Here is a 24,791-nt window from a genome sequence, read left to right on the forward strand (position 1 = left end):
AGGATCGGAAGGGCAGAGGGACCTTCTGCCTCCTCTGACAGCAGCAGCAGCAAACATTGTGTATTTGACTGGTCGCATCCTTTGCGACCAGATCAGACAACGCACTTGCTGGTGTGATGCAACCATGCCAGGCAAGTGGTTAAATGCATTGGGGTCATTCCATAAAATAGGACACAATATATGAAAATTAAAATTTTGCACAACTGCTAACATTTTAGTATCTTTATGCTGCTAAAAGATTGTAGTATATTGTGGGATAATTGAAAATCAATATATTGTCTATTTCCTGCGTGAGTAAACATTGACCATATATGGAAGTTGAAGTGAATGCCAATTTCCACGTATTTTACAGATGGTGCCGCGCTAATTGTCCACAACGTGCATGCGTCCCAGCATGACTAAGCGGACAGATCACCTAGTCACGCCGGGAACACTGGTATGTGATGGAGCCGCATCAGATGAGCGTGGCTCCATCTGTATATGTCAATCACAGATTGTTTTACATCTTCCCAGTTAATCAGGAAGATAGGCAGGCGTACATTGATTAATTCATATGAATTTTACAGGTTTAAGTAATTTATATCGGAGTTCTTTGGGTGGGATTCAATTCTTTTCACCCCTTTCTGCACCCTTTCTGTTTCTGCCCTCGGGGGCATGGTATCATTATTTCAGCATGCTGCCCTTGGAGTAGCGAGGCACCCAACCCTTTACATGACTAAACCTAATTACTATGGGCGCGATATGCATGATAACGGGGTTCATTTTACACCAGAGATTGGGCGTGATATATCCAATTCCACCCTTTAACATAGGACAGAAATGTAAGCGAGTCAAATGTCAAAATTTATTTTAAATATAGTTTAGTAAACATTCAGTTTTTTGTTTGTGTGTCAATTATAAGTTTAGGGTCTTATAAGTGCATCGTCAGTGATCGAGTCCAAAAAAAAAGGACTTTTAAAAATTGGGGTCCTACCTGTCCTTTTCTGGGTACCATCGGAATGAAGGTTTTTATTAATCTTAATTATAAAAATATAAAAACACAGACTAGATTTGGACGCTACAAAGTGTTGAAAGGGGGAGGATGGGGTGACAAGGCTGCTTGGCTGTGTAGTATACAGGACACTGCACCAGAGCTGTAACTAGACATTTTGGCGCCCTAAGGCAGAAAGCGAATTGGTGCTCCCATTCCTACATGTGAAAGCATGGACAGTGCACGCCTAAGGCGCACAGCAAAAATTTAGGGACGTTGCTTCGTGGGGAAGGGGCGTGGCCACATAATAGTGGCAATTCACATTACACCACATAGTAGTGCAGCTTATACACATTGCACCAGGTAGAACCTCCTATACACTTTGCGCCAGGCAGAGCACCATATACACTTTGCGCCAGGCAGAGCACCAAGTCACGTTGCAGTCGTGCCGCCCCCCCCCCTGGGAAGATGCGGAGCGGCATTCACCGTTGCAGAGGAGGGCGCTGTGCCGGGTGAGCGGGTCCAGTATCTTGGTGCTGGCGGTGGAGATAGGGTCTCCGTGCAGCGGGGGGGAGGTCGAGCTGTGCCGGGTGAGTGGGGCCAGTCTGCCAGCACTGTGAAAGATTAACGGTGCTGGCAAGCCCAGGTCAGCGCGCAGCGTTGCAGTGAGTGGGATTCACACCGTGCTGGACTGGCGGGAGACACAGCAGTCTGATTGGCTGGAGACTACAGGAGGTCTGCGGTGGCAGCCAGTCACCTCCTGTGTCCTTTGACTGGCTAGTGCGCGAGGCCACACAGACCCAGATGAGCCTGTCCTCTGGGACCTGCTCATCTTCTAAACGTGGGTCCCAGGTGGCTGTTTCTGGGTAAAATACGCACCATAGCGCGTTTTTGCGATCACTGATAGTATAACAATCACATTATAAAAATTAGAACAGGTATAAATAAATGTCCCCTCAGTTCCTATGTCCATTCTGTTGTAACATGAGTCACGCGTATAAGCAATAATATGTAACTTATCAAGTGGGGGATTTCAATTGTTTTGCATCACAGGAGATCGCGGGGGCACAATTTAGGTGTTTTTTTTCACACTGATTGGACACCGAGGGGGTCGGGTTACGCGGCTAAAGCAGCTAAACTTGACCGAACTAATGGATGCGTCGCGAAAAGTTTGTGCATTTTTCGCTTACGTCCTAGAGGATGCTGGGGACTCCAAAAGGACCATGGGGTATAGACTGGATCCGCAGGAGCTTGGGCACACTGAAAAGACTTTGACTGGGTGTGAACTGGCTCCTCCCTCTATGCCCCTCCTCCAGACCACAGTTAGACTTTGTGCCCAGGACTGACTGGACACTCACTAGGGGAGCTCTCCTGAGTTTCTCTAGAAAGACTTTTGTTAGGTTTTTTATTTTCGGGGAGACCTGCTGACTACAGGCTCCCTGCATCGAGGGACTGAGGGGAGAGAAGTCAGACCTACTTCTACTTAGTTAAGGGCTCTGCTTCTTAGGCTACTGGACACCATTAGCTCCAGAGGGTTCGATCACTTGGTGCGCCTAGCTGCTTGTTCCCGGAGCCGCGCAGTCACCCCCCTCACAGAAGCCAGAAGAAAGAAACCGGGTGAGTATTAGAAGAACAGAAGACTTCAGTAACGAGGTACAGCGCAGCGGTAGTGCTGCGCTCCATGCTCCCACACACTTCACCAACGGGCGCGTACAGGGTGCTGGGGGGGAGCGCCCTGGGCAGCATGTTACTGGGTCTTAGAGGCTGGTAGAAGGCTTTTCGGTGCCTGGGCACCGTTTTTCATGCCCCCGCCGGCATTTTCATTTCTACATTTTAGCGGGCTGAAGCACGCCGGGAAGGGGCGGGGCTTAGCCGCACAGCTCACCAGCTCTATTTTCTCTCATCCACGTCGCTGCATGAGACGCTGGCCCGGGACCTCCAAGCTCCATGTCAAGTAACAGGGAGCAAATCGGGGGGGGGGGGGGGGCACAGATATTTGGTGGAAACTTATTGTTGTTCATAGCAGCGCTTTCAACATATATTGTTTGGCATATATGGGCGTTGGGGTGTGAGCTGGCATACTCCCTCTGTGTTTCTCTATCCAGGCTTCCTTGTGGGTCTGTCCCCTGGGCTGAGGCAGTGTGTGTGTGTCGGTGTGTCGATACTACGTGTCTGCATGTCTGAGGCTGAGTGTTATTCCCCGGAGGAGGTTGCTTGGGGCGCAGATGCGGGTTTGGAATTAGCTCTGTCGGCGCAGCCGACACCTGACTTACTTGCAATGTTAAGTACACTTAATACAAATGTGACCTCTTTGTCTAAAAGGTTAGCTAAATCGGAGTCTCACTCAGGTGTGGAGGAAATCTATGGAGGATGCTTTGTCTCAGGTGCAGACCCCATCAGGGTCGCAAAAGCGGTCGTTTACCCAGTTGGTAGATACGGATACCGACACGGATTCTGATTCCAATGTCGACTTCACTGAGGCTGCTTTACACCCACGGTTAGTCAAGAGTATTCAGTACATGATTGTGGCTATAAAAGATGTTTTACATATTTCTGACGAACCTGCGGTGCAGGAAACAAGGATTTGCTTGTTTAATGGGAAAAAAAACCTGAGGTGAAGTTTCCCCCCTATCATGAAATGAATACTCTTTGTGAAAAGGCTTGGGAGTCGCCGGACAAGAAGTGGCAGATTCCCAAGAGAATTTACATGGCGTATCCTTTCCCCTCTGATGACAGGGAAAAATGGGAGTAGTCTCCAAATGTCAACAAGGCTCTATCCCGGTTGTCTAAGAAGGTGGCGCTTCCGACCCCTGACACGGCAGCTCTCAAGGATCCGGCAGATCGCGAGCTGGAGACGTCTCTGAAGTCCATTTTCGCTAATACGGGTGCATTGCTCAGACCTGCTGTGGCGTCGGTATGGGTGAGTAGTGCTATTGCTAAATGGGCTGAGAATTTAGCTGCTGATATGGATACCCTTGATAAGGATAATGTTCTTTTAACGCTTGGTTATATCAAGGACGCCGCAGATTACCTGAGGGATGTTGGTCTCTTGGGATCAAGGGCCAATGCCATGGCGATCTCGGCCAGGAGAGCGCTGTGGATACATCAATGAAATGCTGATGCCGACTCCAAGAGAGCTATGGAAGCTCTCCCCTTCAAAGGTAATGTCTTGTTTGGTGATGGCTTGGCTGATCTGGTGTCTACCGCGACGGCGGGTAAGTCATCTTTTCTTCCTTATGTTTCCACACAACAGAAAAAGACACCACATCAGCAGATGCAGTCCTTTCGTCCAAATAAATACAAGCGTGGAAAAGGTTCGTCCTTCCTCACTTCAAAGGGTAGAGGAAGTGGAAGAAAGTCGCCTGCAGTATCAGGTGCCCAGGACCAAAAGTCCTCCCCTGCCTCTACCAAGTCCACAGCATGACGCTGGGGCTTCCCTGGGGTAGTCCGGACCGGTGGGGGGCCGTCTGCGGATCTTCAATCAGGTCTGGGTTCAATCAGGCCTGGATCCTTGGGTCCTAGATATAGTATCTCAGGGATACAAGCTGGAGTTTCAGGAGGTGCCCCCTCACCGGTGTTTCATTTCGGCCTTACCAGTGTCTCTTCCGGACAGGGAGGTGGTGAAGGCAGCAATACAAAAGTTGTATCAACAGCGGGTCATTGTTCCCGTTCCCCCGTCCCAACGGGAGGGGTTCTACTCGAGCCTCTTTGTGGTACCGAAACCGGACGGTTCGGTCAGACCGATTCTGAACCTAAAATCCCTCAATCCATACTTGAAAGTTTTCAAGTTCAATATGGAATCTCTTCGAGCTGTGATTTCCAGCCTAGAAGGGGGGGACTTTATGGCGTCAGTCGACACAAAGGATGCCTACTTACACGTCCCGATATATCCTCCGCATCAAGCTTTCCTCAGGTTTGCGGTACAGGATTCTCATTACCAATTTCAAACGTTGCCGTTTGGGCTTTCCACGGCCCCGAGGATTTTCACCAAAGTCATGGCAGAAATGATGGTTCTCCTTCGCAAGCAAGGGGTTACAATTATCCCGTACTTGGACGATCTCCTGATAAAGGCGAGGTCCAAGGAACGGTTACTGAGAAATGTGAATTTGTCTCTGTCCGTTCTGCGACAACACGGTTGGGTGCTAAATTTGCCAAAGTCTCAGTTGATTCCGACCACTCGGCTGCCCTTTCTGGGCATGATTCTGGACACGGAGTTACAGAGAGTGTTTCTTACGGAGGACAAAGCTCTGGAACTGCAGACGATGGTCAGGGAGCTTCTGAGGCCGACAAGTGTGTCGATTCATCAATGTACTCGGGTTCTTGGGAAAATGGTTGCAGCGTACGAAGCCATTCCGTTTGGCAGGTTCCATGCCCGGGTATTTCAGTGGGAGCTGCTGAGCAAATGGTCCGGGTCTCACCTGCACATGCACCGGACGATAAGTCTATCTCCCAGGGCCAGGATTTTTCTCCTGTGGTGGCTACAAAGTTCTCACCTCCTAGGAGGGCGTCTGTTCGGTATCCAGGACTGGGTCCTACTGACAACAGATGCAAGTCTCCGAGGCTGGGGCGCAGTCACCCAAGGAAGAAATTTCCATGGGAAGTGGTCGCTCCAGGAATCTTGTCTCCACATAAATGTTCTCGAGTTAAGAGCCATTTACAACGGCCTGCTATACAAGCAAGAAGCCTTCTTCAGGGTCGACCTGTCCTGATACAGTCGGACAACATAACAGCGGTAGCGCATATAAACCGTCAAGGCGGAACAAGGAGCAGGGCGGCTATGGCGGAGGCCACAAGAATCCTTCGCTGGGCGGAACAGCACGTGAGCGCTCTGTCAGCAGTCTTCCTTCCGGGAGTGGACAACTGGGAAGCAGACTTCCTCAGCAGACACGATCTCTATCCGGGAGAGTGGACTCTTCACCAAGAGGTATTTGCAGAAGTGATGAAGCGTTGGGGAATTCCGCTGATCGACATGATGGCGTCTCGCCTCAACAAGAAGCTTCCGAGGTATTGTTCCAGGTCAAGAGACCCCCAAGCCAGTGCAGTGGACGCCCTGGTGACTCCGTGGGTGTTTCAATCGGTGTATGTGTTCCCTCCGCTTCCTCTCATTCCTAAGGTACTGGGAATCATTCGACGAGCAAGGGTTCAGGCGATTCTCGTCGTTCCAGATTTGCCAAGAAGGGCCTGGTATCCAGATCTTAAGGAATTACTTGTGGAAGATCCTTGGCCGCTTCCGCTAAGAGAGGACCTGTTATTGCAGGGTTCATGTGTGTTTCCGGACTTACCGCTGCTGCGTTTGACGGCATGGAAGTTGAGCGCCAAATCTTAGCTCGAAAAGGTATTCCCGGGGAGGTCATCCCCACTCTCCTTAAGGCTAGGAAGGAGGTTACGGCGAAACATTATCACCGTATTTGGAGAAAGTATGTTTTGTGGTGTGAGACTAAAACTGCTCCTGTGGAAGAATTTCACTTGGGTCGGTTTCTCCATTTTTTGCAGGCAGGCGTAGATGCAGGCCTGAAAATGGGTTCCATCAAAGTGCAGATTTCGGTTTTATCTATTTTCTTTCAAAAGGAATTGGCTGTCCTCCCAGAGGTTCAGACTTTTGTGAAGGGTGTGATGCATATCCATCCTCCGTTTGTACCCCCTGTGGCACCATGGGATCTTGAAGTGGTCTTGCAGTTTCTTATGTCTTCCTGGTTTGAACCTTTGCGTAAGGTTGAGTTTGTTTCTCACTTGGAAGGTGGTCATGCTGTTGGCTCTGACGTCTGCCAGGCGAGTGTCAGAGTTGGCGGCCTTCTCTCACAAGAGTCCGTACTTGATCTTCCATTCGGATAGAGCGGAATTGAGGGCTCGTCAACAATTTCTACCGAAGGTGGTTTCTTCGTTTCACATTAACAGACCTATTGTGGTACCTGTGGCTATGGATGCTGTGGCAGTTCCAAAGTCTCTTGCTGTTGTGAGAGCTTTGAAAATCTACGTCGCCAGAACGACTGTTGCCAGGAAAACAGAGGCACCGTTTGTCCTGTATGCTTCCAACAAGATTGGTCATCCTGCTTCAAAGCAGACTATTGCACGCTGGATTTGTAGTACGATTCAGCAAGCTCATTCTTCGGCTGGGCTACCGGTGCCGAAGTCAGTAAAGCCCATTCTACCAGGAAAGTGGGCTCATCTTGGGCGGCTGCCCGAGGGATTTCGGCACTTCAGCTCTGCCGAGCAGCTACGTGGTCGGGTTCAAACACCTTTTGCTAAGTTTTACAAGTTTGATACCCTGGCTGATGAGGAACTCATGTTTGCTCAATCGGTGCTGCAGAGTCGTCCGCACTCTCCCGCCCGTTCTGGAGCTTTGGTATAGACCCCATGGTCCTTTTGGAGTCCCCAGCATCCTCTAGGACGTAAGAGAAAATAGGATTTTAGTACCTACTGGTAAATCCTTTTCTCCTAGTCCGTAGAGGATGCTGGGCGCCCATCCCAGTGCGGACTGTTACTTGCAGTGTATTATTACTGGTTAAACTTGTTTACACGCGGGTTGTGTATTAGTTGTATTCAGCTTGTTGCTGTTAATTCATACTGTTATCTGGTTTCCTGAAACTCCGGTTGTACAGTATGTTTGTGGTGTGGGCTGATAGGATTTTTGTTTAAACTAAGGGCGAGAAACCTTTCCTCGAAATGTCCGTCTCTCCTGGGCACAGTTCCTGTAACTGAGGTCTGGAAGAGGGGCATAGAGGGAGGAGCCAGTTCACACCCAGTCAAAGTCTTTTCAGTGTGCCCAAGCTCCTGCGGATCCCGTCTATACCCCATGGTCCTTTTGGAGTCCCCAGCATCCTCTACAGACTAGGAGAAAAGGATTTACCGGTAGGTAATAAAATCCTATTTTTTGGTGCATTTCTGCTCACCATCCCTGAGGAATGCAAGCTGAAATTCATACTCCGGCAGCTGATCGCGCCCGAACAAAGCTACAATTGAATAGCACAGTTGGGCGCCATCTGCTGGCTGCCAGTAAGGGAGGGGGGGGGGGGGGGGGGAGAATTACCCCCTAAGAGAACTTTTTTATTTTTTTATTAATGCTTTTAAGCATTAATTATGACTACGCCATATATTGTCATATTTTTCAAATATTTGCATTTGAGCTTAATTTTTGTGTGAGCTGCATTTGAACTTCTAAATATGAACATGGGTGACCCAGATATTATAAAAAAATTTTTTTTAATAAGTACTTGTTTCAGTTAAAATATCTATATAGAATCTGACATGCCTTTTATAATCTGTTAATTTTTATAGGGGTATATGCGATTGCGGTCGAATTCCCGAAAATGTCGAAAAACTGGACATTTTCGCCAAAAAAATAATTCGACAATGCAACTCAGTACTTTTCGTAAAAAAAAAAACGGACTTTCAAAATTCGACTTTTTGAAATTCGACATTTGTTAAATTCGACATTTCTGCAATGGTACAAATGCGGCAATTCGACAAAAGTATATTCAATTGAAGATTGTAAATTCGACAACAGTGCTTTTAGACAGTAAATTCGTCATTTTCAATCCGCCACACTTTGGTGGAATCTAATAAAAAAATTTAAAAACATGTTATTTTTTTGTTTTTTTTTTTATTGGTAATAGCATATCTATTTATATTAGAAGGGATTAGGTACTTGGTTTGTCAATTTTGGAGGCACAGTATTTATATATTTGTAAAAATATATATTTAATTTTTTTTTAAATGGAATGGAAAAAATCAGAAAAAAAATGCGTGGGGTCCCCCCTTCTAAGCATAACCAGCCTCGGGCTCTTCGAGCCGGTCCTGGTTCTAAAAATCCGGGGGGGAAAACTGACATGGGATCGCCCGTATTTTTAAAACCAGCACCGGGCTCTGTGCCTGGTGCTGGTGCAAAAAATACGGGGGACAAAAAGCGTAGGGGTCCCCCGTATTTTTTACACCAGCATCGGGCTCCACTAGCTGGGTAGATAATGCCACAGCCGGGGGTCACTTTTATACTGCGGCCGTGGCATTAAATACGCAACTAGTCACCCCTGGCCGGGGTACCCTGGAGGAGTGGGGACCCCTTCAATCAAGGGTTCCCCCTTCTCCAGCCACCCAAGGGCCAGGGGTGAAGCCCGAGGCTGCCCCCCCCCCATCCAAGGGCTGCGGATGGGGTGCCGATAGCCTTGTGAAAATTGAAAGAATATTGTTTTTTCCAGTAGTACTACAAGTCCCAGCAAGCCGGAAAAAAATTGCGTGGGGTCCCCCCTCCTAAGCATAACCGTTTTTCCCGGTATTTTTACAAGTCTAATCAAAATCCGTCAAATCGGCCGTTTTTCGACAGCGGGACTGTCGAATCCGTTTTTTATTGAATATGTTAAATTCCGGCACCCACTTGCCGGAATTCGACGGTCGAATTGTGTCGAATTAAAAAACGGGCGAAAAATTGCCGCGATTCGCCGGCAATTGCATATACCCCATAGTGATTTACTGAGTTTACACATGGCCTGGTGTATTTTTAGGGTAGTGATGCTCAAACTCGGGACCTAATTCAGACCTGAACGCAGCAGGAAATTTGTTAGCTAATGGGCAAAACCATGTGCACTGCAGGGGGGGCAGATATAACATGTGCAGAGAGAGTTAGATTTGGGTGGGGTGTGTTCAAACTGAAATCTAAATTGCAGTGTAAAAATAAAGCAGCCAGTATTTACCCTGCACAGAAACAATATAACACACCTAAATCTCTGCGCTTCTGGCCTAGGGTCTCTTATAGAGAATATCAGGTTAGCAGCTAGTTACATTGGAGAGTCGGCCATTGATTCTGGAGTCTTGTCTACTAGAGTTTCAGCATCTGCCAGATGAGCCCTTTGGCTACACACTTGGGGATGTACTGTTTGGCCCAGAGCTGGAAAAAAAAGTATTACAGCAGCATCCAAAACTGGTCTTCTACCACCCTCTGCACATGGAGCCTGGGGACTATATGGTCTCCCTGGACATACTTCTCCTGTGTCATCTCGATTTGACAATCCAGTGCATGAAAGCCCACGGATGGCTGATCAACTGGAAGAAATCCTCCCTGGTTCCGGCTCGGAGCATGGTACACCTGGGAGCGTTGTTGGACACCCACACCCAGCGGTTGTTCCTGTCTAAGGAGAAAGTCCTGAAGCTTCAGGACAAGATCCGAGGCTTCCTATCCCGTCCGCTAGTGTCGATTCATTCGGCGATGCAAGTCCTAGGTCTCATGGTGTCTGTTTTCGACATGGTGGAGTATGCTCAATTCCATTCTCGCCCTATGCAGAAGTTGATTCTGTCCAAGTGGGACGACCTGCCTCACCGGATCAGATCTCCCTATCTCCGGAGGTCTGTCTGTCACTGAGCCGGTGGCTTCAGGACCAACGATTGAGCAGTGGCCGTCCCTTCTGGATATCCAACTGGGTCCTGCTAACGACAGATGCCAGTCTGAGAGTTTGGGGCGCGGTGTTGGAACAACACTCTCTCCAGGGTCGGTGGACCGAGGAGGAGTCTCTACTCACGATAAACATTCTGGAACTGCAGGCAGTGTTCAATGCGTTGACAATGGCCCAGCATCTAGTACAGAACAGACCTGTTCAAGTACAATCGGACAACGCCACCACGGTGACGTACATCAATCATCAGGGCGGCACTCGAAGCCGCATGGCAATGAAGGAAGTATCAAGGATTCTTCAGTGGGCAGAACGCCATCTGCCGGTCATATCAGCAGTGTTCATTTCGGGCGTTGTGAACTGAGAGGCGGACTATCTCAGACGTCAGGACGTGCACGCCGGAGAATGGAGCCTACATCCGGAGGTGTTTCAACTTCTCGTGGGGACTCCCAGATGTGGACCTGATGGCGTCTCGACACAATCACAAGGTTCCGGTCTTCGGAGCAAGAACAAGGGATCCTCAAGCAGCGTTCGTGGATGCTCTGTCAATCCCGTGGAATTTTTCGGCTGCCGTATGTGTTCCCTCCGGTGTCGCTACTGCCCAGAGTAATACAGAAGTTCAAGCAAGAAGGAGGAAACCTACTTCTAGTTGCTCCAGCGCGGCCCAGGCGGCACTGGTTCTCCGATCTACAGGGCCTCTCGTTGGATCGTTCCCTTCCACTTCCACAACGACCAGACCTACTCGTTCAGGGCCCTTGTGTAAACCAGGATTTGGCCGGTCTGGCTTTGACGGCATGGCTCTTGAAGCTTCCGTCCTTAGGGCCAAGGGTTTTTCTGAGGCGGTCGTTCAAACTATGTTGAAGGCCCATAAGCCGGCTTCTGCTCGGATATACCATAGGATCTGGAATGCTTACTTTACTTGGTGTGTATCTCACAATCATGACGTTTTCAAGTTTAGTACGGCCAGACTTTTGGCTTTTCTACAACAAGGCCTGGATTTAGGCCTGCGTCTGGCCTCCCTCAAGGTTCACATTTCGGCCTTGTCGGTTTGGTTTCAGAGAAAGATCGCTACCCTACTTGATGTTCATACATTCACTCAGGGTGTGCTAAGAATTCAGCCTCCTTATGTGCCACCTGTGGCCCCTTGGGATCTGTCTGTGGTTTTGGAGGCTCTACAAGAGTCTCCGTTTGAGCCTCTTACCTCGGCTGACCTTAAGTGGCTTTCCCTTAAGGGGTTGTTTTTGCTGGCTATTGCTTCAGCCAGAAGGGTCTCTGACTTGGGTGCCTTATCCTATAAGTCCCCCTATTTGATTTTTCACTGTGACCGGGCGGTTCTTCAGGCACGCCCAGGTTATTTACCCAAGGTGGTGTCTTTTTTCCACCTTAACCAGGAGATTGTGGTTCCGGCCTTTAATTCTCCTGAGTTGTCTTCCAAAGAGCGGTCTTTGGATGTGGTACGGGCTCTCCCTATCTATGTGAAGAGAACTTCCTCCATTAGGAAATCAAATTCTCTTTTTCTGTTTGGTTTTCACAAACGTGGGTGGCCTGCTTCCAAGCAGACATTGGCTAGATGGATTAGAATGGTGATTGCACATGTTTATGTACAGGCTGGTCGTCCGGTTCCTGCTACCATAAAAGCCCATTCTACTCTGTCGGTTGGACCTTTTTGGGTGATGCGACCCTTGAACAGTTGTGCAAGGCGGCTACGTGGTCCTCAAACACGTTTATTAGGTTCTATGCCTTTGATACTGCCGCTTCCCAGGATGCTTTCTTTGGACACCGGGTTCTTGTGCCCGCTACAGTGCGTCCCCTCCCATAAGGAACTGCTTTAGGACATCCCCGATGTTATTTCCTTGTGGAGCCTAGTGTACCGCGCAGCAGAAAACGAGATTTATGGTAAGAACTTACCGTTGTTAAATCTTTCTGCGAGGTACACTGGGCTCCACAAGGCGCCCACCCTGACACACTTAGCTTTTTTGGCTTGGTATTGGCATAGCCGCTGACACCTTCTCCTGCGGTGAGTGTGTGGTGTAATTGGCTATGAGCGGTTGTCGTCTCTGGTACCTGCTACTGCATTGGGTTGGTTAACTAAACTGAGCTCACTGGCATGGAGGTGGCACTGTGCATCTTGGGAACAGTCTAAAGCTTTGAGCCTGTTGGTGCCTCGGATCAAGATCCTACTCTACACCCCGATGTTATTTCCTTGTGGAGCCCAGTGTACCTCGCAGAAAGATTTAACAACGGTAAGTTCTTACCATAAATCTCGTTTTTTCTAAGGTGGTATCTATAAATTCCACCTTAACGAAGAAATTGTAGTCCCGGCCTTCCAAGGGCCAGATCTTTCTGCGGGAGATGCATAGTTGGATGTAGTCCGTGCTATAAGGATCTCCGTGGATTGTACCAATGCCATCAGAAAAAGACTCTTCGTTTTCTATGGATTTCACAAGAGCGGATGGCCTGCTAACAAGCAGGCACTGGCGAGGTGGCTTCGATTGACGATTTAAGAAGCATATTCTCAAGCTGATCTCCCTGTTCCAGCTAATGTGTCTGCTCACTCTACTCGTAAGGTAGGTCCGTCATGGGCAGCACAACGTGGTGCTTCAGCAGAACAGATATGTAAGGCAACCACATGGTCTTCCATTAACACATTCATTAGACATTAATCCTATGATACCTTTGCCTCTCAGGACGCTGAATTCGGGCGAAGGATTCTCCTGTCCAATCAGGAGCGTCCCCACCACTAAATTGCTTTGGGACATCCCAATGTTATTCTGTGGACACTGCAGGAGAAATAATCGTTATGGTAGACTTACCGTTGATAACTATTTCTCGTAAGTCCACAGAGATCCCACCCTGACGCACCTGATTTGAGGATCCTTTTACTCACTAACCTCTTCCTTCTTGTATGGAAGAGTGTGCATGTGTTCTTCTCGCCGGATTAGGGCCCTCTATGATGCTCCTTCCTTGAGCTTTGGAAAACACCTGAATTGCCTGAGCCAGGGATAGGCACGGTGCATTCTGGGAGACCGAAAGCTTTGATAGTTTGGTGCCAATCTGCTGTTGCTACCTCATTTCCCAGTGTTATCCTGTGGACTTAAGAAAAATAGTTATCAGCGGTAAGTCTACCATAACTATTTTTTTTTCTTGGCTACTGTGTTGGATTGTAGCTTCTTAAGTTTGTTTAATTCTTCGTTGATACTGTAATCATTTTGGCCATTAATTTTAAACTTAAGTAATTTATTTTTATTTTTCTCCATTAGCTAATTCAGAAAGGCACAAAGCTGGTTTTGGAACAAGTTGTGACTTCAATAGCTTCTGTCGCAGACACTGCTGAAGAGAAGTTTGTTCCCTACTATGATTTGTTTATGCCCTCCCTGAAGCATATAGTGGAAAATGCTGTGCAAAAAGAGCTCCGCCTTCTCAGAGGAAAAACTATTGAGTGCATTAGTCTTATAGGTCTGGCTGTTGGTAAAGATAAGGTAAGGCTTCTGCTTAGCACCAGTATATGTTTGTTCAAGAAGCTTAAAATATTTTATTGAGTACTATATACAAGGTATGTAGTTACATTGCTGGCAGTCGGGATACAGACGGTCAGGATACAGATGTCGGAATCCCGACCTCTGACAATGACGCCAGCTGGAATCCCAGCTAATTGGCTTCACGACACCCATATAGTGGGAATAGAACTTGTGGTGAGTACAACGAGCTCCCCCTCCCCCAGTATGCTGACCGGCAGGATCCCATACCCAATTCATATATAGTCTGTTCAACAGCAGTGCTGTTCATGGGAACTTCCAGCAGTTAAGGCAGCCTGATACACTTCAATGGCTGATTTTGCACCCCCTAACTTTCAGAGAAGCTGCATGTTGCTCTTGATCTCCGGATTAAATAAAAACTATACATTTAATCAAAGAATGAGACCTATCTTAAAGCAAGCACTTTAAACAAGTTTTACCAGCTCATAAGATAGACATGACAAAACAGGAAGAAGCTGGGGTCTCCATGTGAAGGCTGGCTGCTTTACATGTTATAAGCTTGAGTAAATATTAAGTCACTATTGTTAAGAGCAGTCTAGAAAAAGGAGTTACAGAATGTTGTCCAGTAATGTGTGTTAGGGTATCTGCATATGTTTTTTTGTGTTTATTGACTTGAATAGCTCTTTCACTTTCATCCACTAGGGGACACTGGAACAGTCTTATACAATAGGGGTGTGAAGCTTGCAACCGGAGGTGTGGCACAATCTAAAATTAGCATTGTCTGCACAGCTGGCTCCGCCCCCTTCACATCCCTCCTCCCTCAGTTTGAAAAATTGTGCTAGGAGGAAAGAAGCACAAGATGGGAGCTCTGCTCCATAAAAAATTATAATTAATTTTATTTTATTTTTTTATGTTTTGTTCTGACTGGCCTAAACTCTCCTAACTAAAAGGAGGGTACAGGCTTTACCTAAAGAGAAACTGCCCAATCCCTCCTAAATGAAAGGAGGGTGCAGGTTTAACCACAAGAAGAAAGACTGCGTCAACCTAATAAAAGGGGGACAAAAGTCTTCAGAATAAGAGAGACAAGGAGCCCAGCTAAAGGGATCTACATCTCTCTACAGCAAAATCCGTGTCAGGAGTGTCTCGGGGTACTGTGAGTACTGGTGGTAACAAGGGCCCTAGTTCATAAATATATGATCTTCGTGCAGGAGATCTTTATAATGTTAGTCCCTCTGCACGCTGCTGCCTTCTGGTAAATTTAACTACCAGAGCAGCATCACCCACTACAACCCTCCCTCCCTCCATGCTGGTACGCAGCAGCTCTCACACCATGATCCTGTGAGCGCGCTCCCTCCCTCCACCATCTCTTCAACTAGGGCTAGGGTCCACCACGGCTGGCAGCCGCAGCAGTTCTCCCTACGCTGCTTACACTACGCGCTCCTGCCCTCCGTTGTCTCTGTACCCAGATAGTGTCCACCGCGGCTGGCAGCCGCAGCGATTCTCCTCTGCGCTGTCCTTACACTAGCAGCGCAGCTCCCCCGCCGTAGACACAGCGCGGTCTCTCAACTCCCGCTGCATATCAGTTCCCCCGCCCGCCCCCCTTCCTTTACAGCGCTGAGGGAGACATCAGCGCGGCTGCCAGCGGCCGCCACAGCAGGGCACTTGGGAAGCGCGTCCCCGCCCGCCGCCCGCTAAAACGTTATCCCGCCAGCGGAGGACTGGGGGAGACGGCAAGGGGGGGATATGTATGGGACAAATTAGAAACGGACAGAAGTCCTCTTGTTAGTTAATCGGGCTGAGGCAGCCGTATATATATTAACTATAATTGGCGGCCTTTTTTAAAACTGATAAAATGGAGGCGCCAAAAGGGCTCCATAGGAGGTATTACGCCCCCTTTAGATTAGACAGGCTTCCAGGCCAGTCAGAGCAGAGGAAGGGGTTATTATAATAAGAGCCTACTCCCTCTGCTGGACATTTGTATATTAGGGCTCTGCTGCAATGGATTTTCAATGCATTCTAACTGACATTTCTCTAACGTCCTAGTGGATGCTGGGGACTCCGTCAGGACCATGGGGAATAGCGGCTCCGCAGGAGACAGGGCACAAAAGCAAGCTTTTAGGATCACATGGTGTGTACTGGCTCCTCCCCCTATGACCCTCCTCCAAGCCTCAGTTAGGTTTTTGTGCCCGTCCGAGCAGGGTGCAATCTAGGTGGCTCTCCTAAAGAGCTGCTTAGAAAAAGTTTTTAGGTTTATTATTTTCAGTGAGTCCTGCTGGCAACAGGCTCACTGCATCGAGGGACTTAGGGGAGAGATTTTCAACTCACCTGCGTGCAGGATGGATTGGAGTCTTAGGCTACTGGACATAGCTTCAGAGGGAGTCTGAACACAGGTCACCCTGGGGTTCGTCCCGGAGCCGCGCCGCCGATCCCCCTTACAGATGCTGAAGATCGAGGGTCCGGAAACAGGCGGCAGAAGGCTCTTCAGCCTTCATGAAGGTAGCGCACAGCACTGCAGCTGTGCGCCATTGTTACTTCACACTGAACGGTCACGGAGGGTGCAGGGCGCTGCTGGGGGCGCCCTGGGCAGCAATATTTAATACCTTTGATGGCAAAGAATACATCACATATAGCCATTGAGGCTATATGTATGTATTTAACCCAGGCCAGATATCTCAAAACCCGGGAGAAAAGCCCGCCGAAAAGGGGGCGGGGCTTATTCTCCTCAGCACACAGCGCCATTTTCCTGCTCAGCTCCGCTGTGAGGAAGGCTCCCAGGACTCTCCCCTGCACTGCACTACAGAAACAGGGTAACAAAGAGAAGGGGGGCATATTTTGGCGATATTTATATATTTAAAGCGCATATAACAAAAACAACACCTTTTAGGGTTGTTTATATACATTTTATAGCGCTTTTGGTGTGTGCTGGCAAACTCTCCCTCTGTCTCCCCAAAGGGCTAGTGGGGTCCTGTCTTCGATAAGAGCATTCCCTGTGTGTCTGCTGTGTGTCGGTACGTGTGTGTCGACATGTATGAGGACGATGTTGGTGTGGAGGCGGAGCAATTGCCGGTAATGGTGATGTCACCCCCTAGGGAGTCGACACCGGAATGGATGGCTTTAATTATGGAATTACGTGATAATGTTAGTACATTACAAAAGTCAGTTGACGAAATGAGACGGCCGGAAAACCAGTTAGTACCTGTTCAGGCGTCTCAGACACCGTCAGGGGCTGTAAAACGTCCCTTACCTCAGTCAGTCGACACAGGTACCGACACAGATGAATCTAGTGTCGACGGTGAAGAAACAAACGTATTTTCCAATAGGGCCACACGTTATATGATCACGGCAATGAAGGAGGCTTTGCAGATCTCTGATACTGCAGGTACCTCAAAAAGGGGTATTATGTGGGGGGTGAAAAAACTACCTGTAGCTTTTCCAGAATCAGAGGAATTGAATGACGTGTGTGATGAAGCGTGGGTTAACCCAGATAGAAAACTGCTAATTTCTAAGAAGTTATTGGCATTATACCCTTTCCCACCAGAGGTTAGGGCGCGCTGGGAAACACCCCCTAGGGTGGATAAAGCGCTCACACGTTTATCAAAACAAGTGGCGTTGCCGTCTCCAGATACGGCCGCCCTCAAGGATCCAGAAGATAGGAGGCTGGAAACTACCCTGAAGAGTATATACACGCATACTGGTGTTATACTCCGACCAGCAATAGCCTCAGCCTGGATGTGCAGTGCTGGGGTAGTGTGGTTGGATTCCCTGACTGAAAATATTGATACCCTGGATAGGGACAGTATTTTATTGACTCTAGAGCAATTAAAGGATGCGTTTCTTTATATGCGAGATGCTCAGAGGGATGTTTGCACTCTGGCATCGAGAGTAAGTGCGATGTCCATATCTGCCAGAAGAAGTTAATGGACGCGACAGTGGTCAGGTGATGCGGATTCCAAAAGGCATATGGAAGTATTGCCATATAAAGGAGAGGAATTATTTGGGGTTGGTCTATCGGATCTGGTGGCCACGGCAACTGCCGGCAAATCCACTTTTTTACCTCAGACCCCCTCCCAACAGAAAAAGACACCGTCTTTTCAGCCGCAGTCCTTTCGCTCCTATAAAAACAAGCGGGCAAAAGGACAGTCTTATCTGCCACGAGGCAGAGGAAAGGGTAAGAGAGGGCAGCAAGCAGCCCCTGCCCAGGACCAGAAGCCCGCCCCGGGTTCTACAAAGCCATCAGCATGACGCTGGGGCTTTACAAGCGGACTCAGGAGCGGTGGGGGGTCGACTAAAGATTTTCAGCAATCAGTGGGCTCGCTCACAGGTGGACCCGTGGATCCTGCAGATAGTATCTCAGGGTTACATGTTTGAATTCGAATGATCTCCCCCTCGCCGTTTCCTAAAGTCTGCTTTACCAACGTCTCCCTCAGAAAGGGCGACGGTATTGGAAGCCATTCACAAGCTGTATTCTCAGCAGGTGATAGTCAAGGTACCCCTCCTACAACAGGGAAAGGGGTATTATTCCACACTATTTGTGGTACCGAAGCCGGACGGTTCGGTAAGACCTATTCTAAATCTGAAATCCTTGAACCTGTACATACAGAAATTCAAGTTCAAGATGGAGTCACTAAGAGCAGTGATAGCGAATCTGGAAGAAGGGGACTTCATGGTGTCCCTGGACATAAAAGATGCTTATCTGCATGTCCCAATTTACCCCTCACACCAAGGGTATCTCAGGTTCGTGATACAAGACTGTCATTATCAGTTTCAAACGCTGCCGTTTGGGTTGTCCACGGCACCTCGGGTCTTTACCAAGGTAATGACCGAAATGATGGTTCTTCTACGAAGAAAAGGCGTATTAATTATCCCTTACTTGGACGATCTCCTGATAAGGGCAAAGTCCAGAGAACAGCTGGAAGTCGGTGTAGCACTAACCCAAGTAGTGCTTCAACAACACGGGTGGATTCTGAATCTTCCAAAATCTCAATTGTCCCCGACAACACGTCTGCTGTTCCTGGGAATGATTCTGGACACGGTTCAGAAAAAGGTGTTTCTCCCGGAGGAGAAAGCAAGGGAGTTATCCGAACTTGTCAGGAACCTCCTAAAACCAGGAAATGTGTCAGTACATCAATGCACAAGAGTCCTGGGAAAGATGGTGGCTTCTTACGAAGCAATTCCATTCGGCAGATTCCATGCACGAATATTTCAGTGGGATCTGCTGGACAAATGGTCCGGATCGCATCTGCACATGCATCAGCGGATAACACTGTCACCAAGGACAAGGTTGTCTCTCCTGTGGTGGTTGCAGAGTGCCCATCTGTTAGAGGGCCGCAGGTTCGGCATACAGGACTGGGTCCTGGTGACTACGGATGCCAGCCTACGGGGCTGGGGAGCAGTCACACAGGGAAGAAACTTCCAGGGTGTATGGTCAAACCTGGAGACGTCTCTTCACATAAATATACTAGAGCTAAGAGCAATCTACAATGCTCTAAGCTTGGCGAAACCGCTGCTTCAGGGTCAGCCGGTGTTGATCCAGTCGGACAACATCACGGCAGTCGCCCACGTAAACAGACAAGGCGGCACGAGAAGCAGAAGAGCAATGACAGGAGCTGCAAGGATTCTTCGCTGGGCGGAAAATCATGTCATAGCACTGTCAGCAGTGTTCATCCCGGGAGTGGACAACTGGGAAGCAGACTTCCTCAGCAGACACGACCTTCACCCGGGAGAGTGGGGACTTCATCCGGAAGTTTTCCACATGATTGTGAACCATTGGGAAAAACCAAAGGTGGACATGATGGCGTCTCGCCTCAACAAAAAACTGGACAGATATTGCGCCAGGTCAAGAGACCCTCAGGCAATAGCTGTGGACGCTCTGGTAACACCGTGGGTGTACCAGTCAGTGTATGTGTTTCCTCCTCTGCCTCTCATACCAAAGGTACTGAGAATTATACGGAAAAGGGGAGTAAGAACAATACTAGTGGCTCCGGATTGGCCAAGAAGAACTTGGTATCCGGAACTTCAAGAGATGCTCACGGAAGATCCGTGGCCTCTACCTCTAAGAAGGGATCTGCTTCAGCAGGGACCTTGTATGTTCCAAGACATACCGCGACTGCGTTTGACGGCATGGCGGTTGAACGCCGGATTCTAAAAGAAAAGGGCATTCCAGAGGAAGTTATTCCTACCTTGATTAAAGCTAGGAAGGAAGTGACCGCACAACATTATCACCGCATTTGGAGAAAATATGTTGCGTGGTGTGAGGCCAAGAAGGCCCCAACGGAAGAATTTCAATTAGGTCGATTCCTACATTTCCTGCAGGCAGGATTGTCTATGGGCCTCAAATTGGGGTATATTAAAGTTCAAATTTCGGCCTTATCAATCTTCTTCCAGAAAGAATTGGCTTCAGTGCCTGAAGTACAAACTTTTGTCAAGGGTGTACTACATATACAACCCCCAATTGTGCCTCCAGTGGCACCGTGGGATCTAAACGTAGTTTTGGAATTTCTCAAATCTCATTGGTTTGAGCCTCTCAAATCGGTAGATTTGAAGTATCTTACATGGAAAGTAACCATGCTATTGGCCCTGGCTTCAGCCAGGAGAGTTTCAGAGTTGGCGGCTTTATCGTACAAAAGCCCATATCTGATTTTCCATTCGGACAGGGCAGAACTGCGGACACGTCCTCATTTTCTCCCTAAGGTGGTTTCGGCTTTTCACTTGAACCAGCCTATTGTGGTGCCTGCGGCTACTAGCGACTTGGAGGACTCCAAGTTACTGGACGTTGTCAGAGCATTGAAAATATATATTTCAAGGACAGCTGGAGTCAGAAAATCTGACTCGTTGTTTATCTTGTATGCACCCAACAAGATGGGTGCTCCTGCGTCTAAGCAGACGATTGCTCGTTGGATCTGTAGCACAATTCAACTTGCACATTCTGTGGCAGGCCTGCCACAGCCTAAAACTGTAAAAGCCCACTCCACAAGGAAGGTGGGCTCATCTTGGGCGGCTGCCCGAGGGGTCTCGGCATTACAACTTTGCCGAGCAGCTACGTGGTCAGGGGAGAACACGTTTGTAAAATTTTACAAATTTGATACTCTGGCTAAAGAGGACTTGGAGTTCTCTCATTCGGTGCTGCAGAGTCATCCGCACTCTCCCGCCCGTTTGGGAGCTTTGGTATAATCCCCATGGTCCTGACGGAGTCCCCAGCATCCACTAGGACGTTGGAGAAAATAAGAATTTACTTACCGATAATTCTATTTCTCGTAGTCCGTAGTGGATGCTGGGCGCCCATCCCAAGTGCGGATTGTCTGCATTACTTGTACATAGTTATTGTTACAAAAATCGGGTTATTATTGTTGTGAGCCATCTTTTTTAAGAGGCTACTTCTTTGTTATCATACTGTTAACTGGGTTCAGATCACAAGTTGTACGGTGTGATTGGTGTGGCTGGTATGAGTCTTACCCGGGATTCAAGATCCTTCCTTATTGAGTACGCTCGTCCGGGCACAGTACCTAACTGAGGCTTGGAGGAGGGTCATAGGGGGAGGAGCCAGTACACACCATGTGATCCTAAAAGCTTGCTTTTGTGCCCTGTCTCCTGCGGAGCCGCTATTCCCCATGGTCCTGACGGAGTCCCCAGCATCCACTACGGACTACGAGAAATAGAATTATCGGTAAGTAAATTCTTATTTTTTATGCTATATATATTTCTCTGACGTCCTAGTGGATGCTGGGAACTCCGTAAGGACCATGGGGAATAGCGGGCTCCGAAGGAGGCTGGGCACTCTAGAAAGATTAATGACTACCTGGTGTGCACTGGCTCCTCCCACTATGACCCTCCTCCAAGCCTCAGTTAGATTTTGTGCCCGGCCGAGGTTGGATGCACACTAGGGGCTCTCCTGAGCCTTTAGAAAGAAAGATAGAAGGGACTAAGGGGAGAAGAAGCGAACCTGCCTGCTTGCAGCCAGCTTGGGCTTCTTAGGCTACTGGACACCATTAGCTCCAGAGGGATCGACCGCAGGCCCAGTCCATGGTGTTCGGCCCCGGAGCCGCGCCGCCGTCCCCCTTACAGAGCCAGAAGCAAGAGGAGGTCCGGAAAATCGGCGGCAGAAGACATCAGTCTTCACCAAGGTAGCGCACAGCACTGCAGCTGTGCGCCATTGCTCCTCACACACACTTCACACTCCGGTCACTGAGGGTGCAGGGCGCTGGGGGGGGGCGCCCTGAGAAGCAATAATAACACCTTGGCTGGCAAAAATACCACAATATATAGCCCCAGAGGCTATATATGTGGAAAATACCCCTGCCAGAATATAGAAAAAAGCGGGAGAATAGTCCGCAGAAAAGGGGCGGAGCTATCTCCCTCAGCACACTGGCACCATTTCTCCTTCACAGATCCGCTGGAAGGAAGCTCCCTGGCTCTCCCCTGCAGTCTACACTACAGAAAAGGGTAAAAAAGAGAGGGGGGGCACTAAATTTAGGCGCAGTATACAATTATATAGAAAAAGCAGCTATAGGGGACATAACTCTGTTAGTCCCTGCATTATATAGCGCTCTGGTGTGTGCTGGCATACTCTCACTCTGTCCCCCCAAAGGGCTTTTGTGGGTCCTGTCCTCTGTTGGAGCATTCCCTGTGTGTGTGCGGTGTGTCGGTACGGCTGTGTCGACATGTTTGATGAGGATAATGATGTGGAGACAGAGCAGATGCCTTTAGAAGGGATGTCACCCCCTGCGGGGCAGACACCTGAGTGGTTGAACTTATGGAAAGAAATAAGTGCACGTATAGACTCCTTACATAAGAAATTTGACGACATGCCAAATGTGGGACAGCCGACTTCTCAGCTCGTGCCTGTCCAGGCGTCGCACAGGTCATCAGGGGCTCTAAAACGCCCGCTACCTCAGACCGCAGACCCAGATGTCGACACTGATACTGACACCAGTGTCGACGACGATGAGTCTAACCTGATGCCCACTAAGGCCATTCACTGCATGATTGAGGCAATGAAAGAGGTGTTACACATTTCTGATATAAATACAGGTACCACTAAAAAGGGTATTATGTTTGGGGAGAAAAAACTACCCGTAGTTTTTCCCCCATCAGATGAATTAAATGAAGTGTGTGAAGAAGCATGGGCTTTCCCTGATAAAAAATTGGTAATTCCTAAGAAGGTACTAATGGCGTTCCCTTTCCCGCCAGAGGATAGGTCACGTTGGGAAACACCTCCTAAGGTGGATAAAGCGCTCACACTTTTGTCTAAAAAGGTGGCACTACCATCTCCGGATACGGCCGCCCTCAAGGAACCTGCTGATAGAAAGCAGGAGGCGATCCTGAAGTCTGTATATACACACTCAGGCATTATACTTAGGCCAGCTATTGCGTCAGCTTGGATGTGCAGTGCTGCCGCTGCGTGGTCAGATAAACTGTCAGAAAATATTGACACATTAGACAGAGACACGATCCTGCTAACCATAGACCATATCAAAGACTCAGTCTTATATATGAGAGATGCACAGAGGGAAATCTGCCGACTGGCATCTAAAGTAAGTGCATTGTCCATTTCTGCTAGGAGAGGCTTATGGACTCGCCAGTGGACAGGAGATGCAGATTCTAAAAGGCACATGGAAGTGTTGCCATATAAGGGTGAGGAATTATTTGGGGATGGTCTTTCGGACCTAGTTTCCACAGCAACGTCTGGGAAGTCAGCATTTTTACCCCATGTCCCCTCACAGCCTAAGAAGGCGCCGTTTTATCAGGTTCAGTCCTTTCGGACCCAGAAAAACAGGCGTGGAAAAGGCGGGTCTTTTCTGTCCAGAGGCAGAGGTAGGGGAAAAAGGCTGCAACAAACAGCAGGTTCCCAGGAGCAAAAGTCCTCCCCCGCTTCTTCTTCCAAGTCCGCCGCATGACGGTGGGGCTCCACAGGCGGAGCCAGGTACGGTGGGGGGCCGCCTCAAGAATTTCAGCGATCAGTGGGCTCGCTCACAGGTGGATCCCTGGATCCTTCAAATAGTATCTCAGGGGTACAAACTGGAATTCGAGGCGTCTCCACCCCACCGGTTCCTAAAATCTGCCTTGCCGATTGCTCCCTCAGACAGGGAGGCGGTGCTAGCGGCAATTCACAAGCTGTATTCCCAGCAGGTGATAATCAAGGTACCCCTACTTCAACAAGGCCGGGGTTACTATTCCACACTATTTGTGGTACCGAAACCGGACGGTTCGGTGAGACCCATTTTAAATTTAAAATCCTTGAACACATACATAAAAAAATTCAAGTTCAAGATGGAATCGCTCAGGGCGGTTATTGCAAGCCTGGACGAGGGGGATTACATGGTATCCCTGGACATCAAGGATGCTTACTTGCATGTCCCCATTTACCATCCTCACCAGGAGTACCTCAGATTTGTGGTACAGGATTGCCATTACCAATTCCAGACGCTGCCGTTTGGACTGTCCACGGCACCGAGGGTATTTACCAAGGTTATGGCGGAAATGATGATACTCCTTCGAAAAAAGGGAGTTTTAATTATCTCGTACTTGGACGATCTCCTAATAAAAGCGAGGTCCAAGGAACAGTTGTTGGTGGGAGTAGCACTATCTCAGGAGGTGCTGCACCAGCACGGCTGGATTCTGAATATCCCAAAGTCACAGCTGGTTCCGACGACACGGCTACTGTTCCTGGGTATGATTCTGGATACAGTCCAGAAGAAAGTGTTTCTCCCGGAGGAGAAAGCCAGGGAGTTGTCATCTCTAGTCAGAGACCTCCTGAAACCAAAACAGGTATCAGTGCATCGTTGCACGCGGGTCCTGGGAAAGATGGTGGCTTCTTACGAAGCAATTCCCTTCGGCAGGTTCCATGCCAGAATCTTTCAGTGGGACCTGTTGGACCAGTGGTCCGGATCGCATCTTCAGATGCATCGCTTAATAACCCTGTCTCCAAGAACCAGGGTGTCTCTACTGTGGTGGCTGCAGAGTGCCCATCTT

The 24,791-nt window shown here is 48.7% G+C and overlaps 1 protein-coding gene across 1 annotated transcript in view; it reads left to right on the forward strand.

Annotated features, from left to right (window-relative positions):
* The window catches only part of IPO5 (importin 5), a 187,478-nt gene that overhangs the window by 96,874 nt on the left and 65,813 nt on the right, over positions 1-24,791 (forward strand). The window contains exon 14 of the mRNA XM_063953056.1: positions 13,608-13,826. Within this exon, the coding sequence (XP_063809126.1) occupies positions 13,608-13,826 (219 nt within the window). The remainder of the gene's footprint in view (positions 1-13,607; positions 13,827-24,791) is intronic.

Source organism: Pseudophryne corroboree, chromosome 2, assembly GCF_028390025.1.
Source record: "Pseudophryne corroboree isolate aPseCor3 chromosome 2, aPseCor3.hap2, whole genome shotgun sequence".
Lineage (NCBI taxonomy): Eukaryota > Metazoa > Chordata > Amphibia > Anura > Myobatrachidae > Pseudophryne > Pseudophryne corroboree.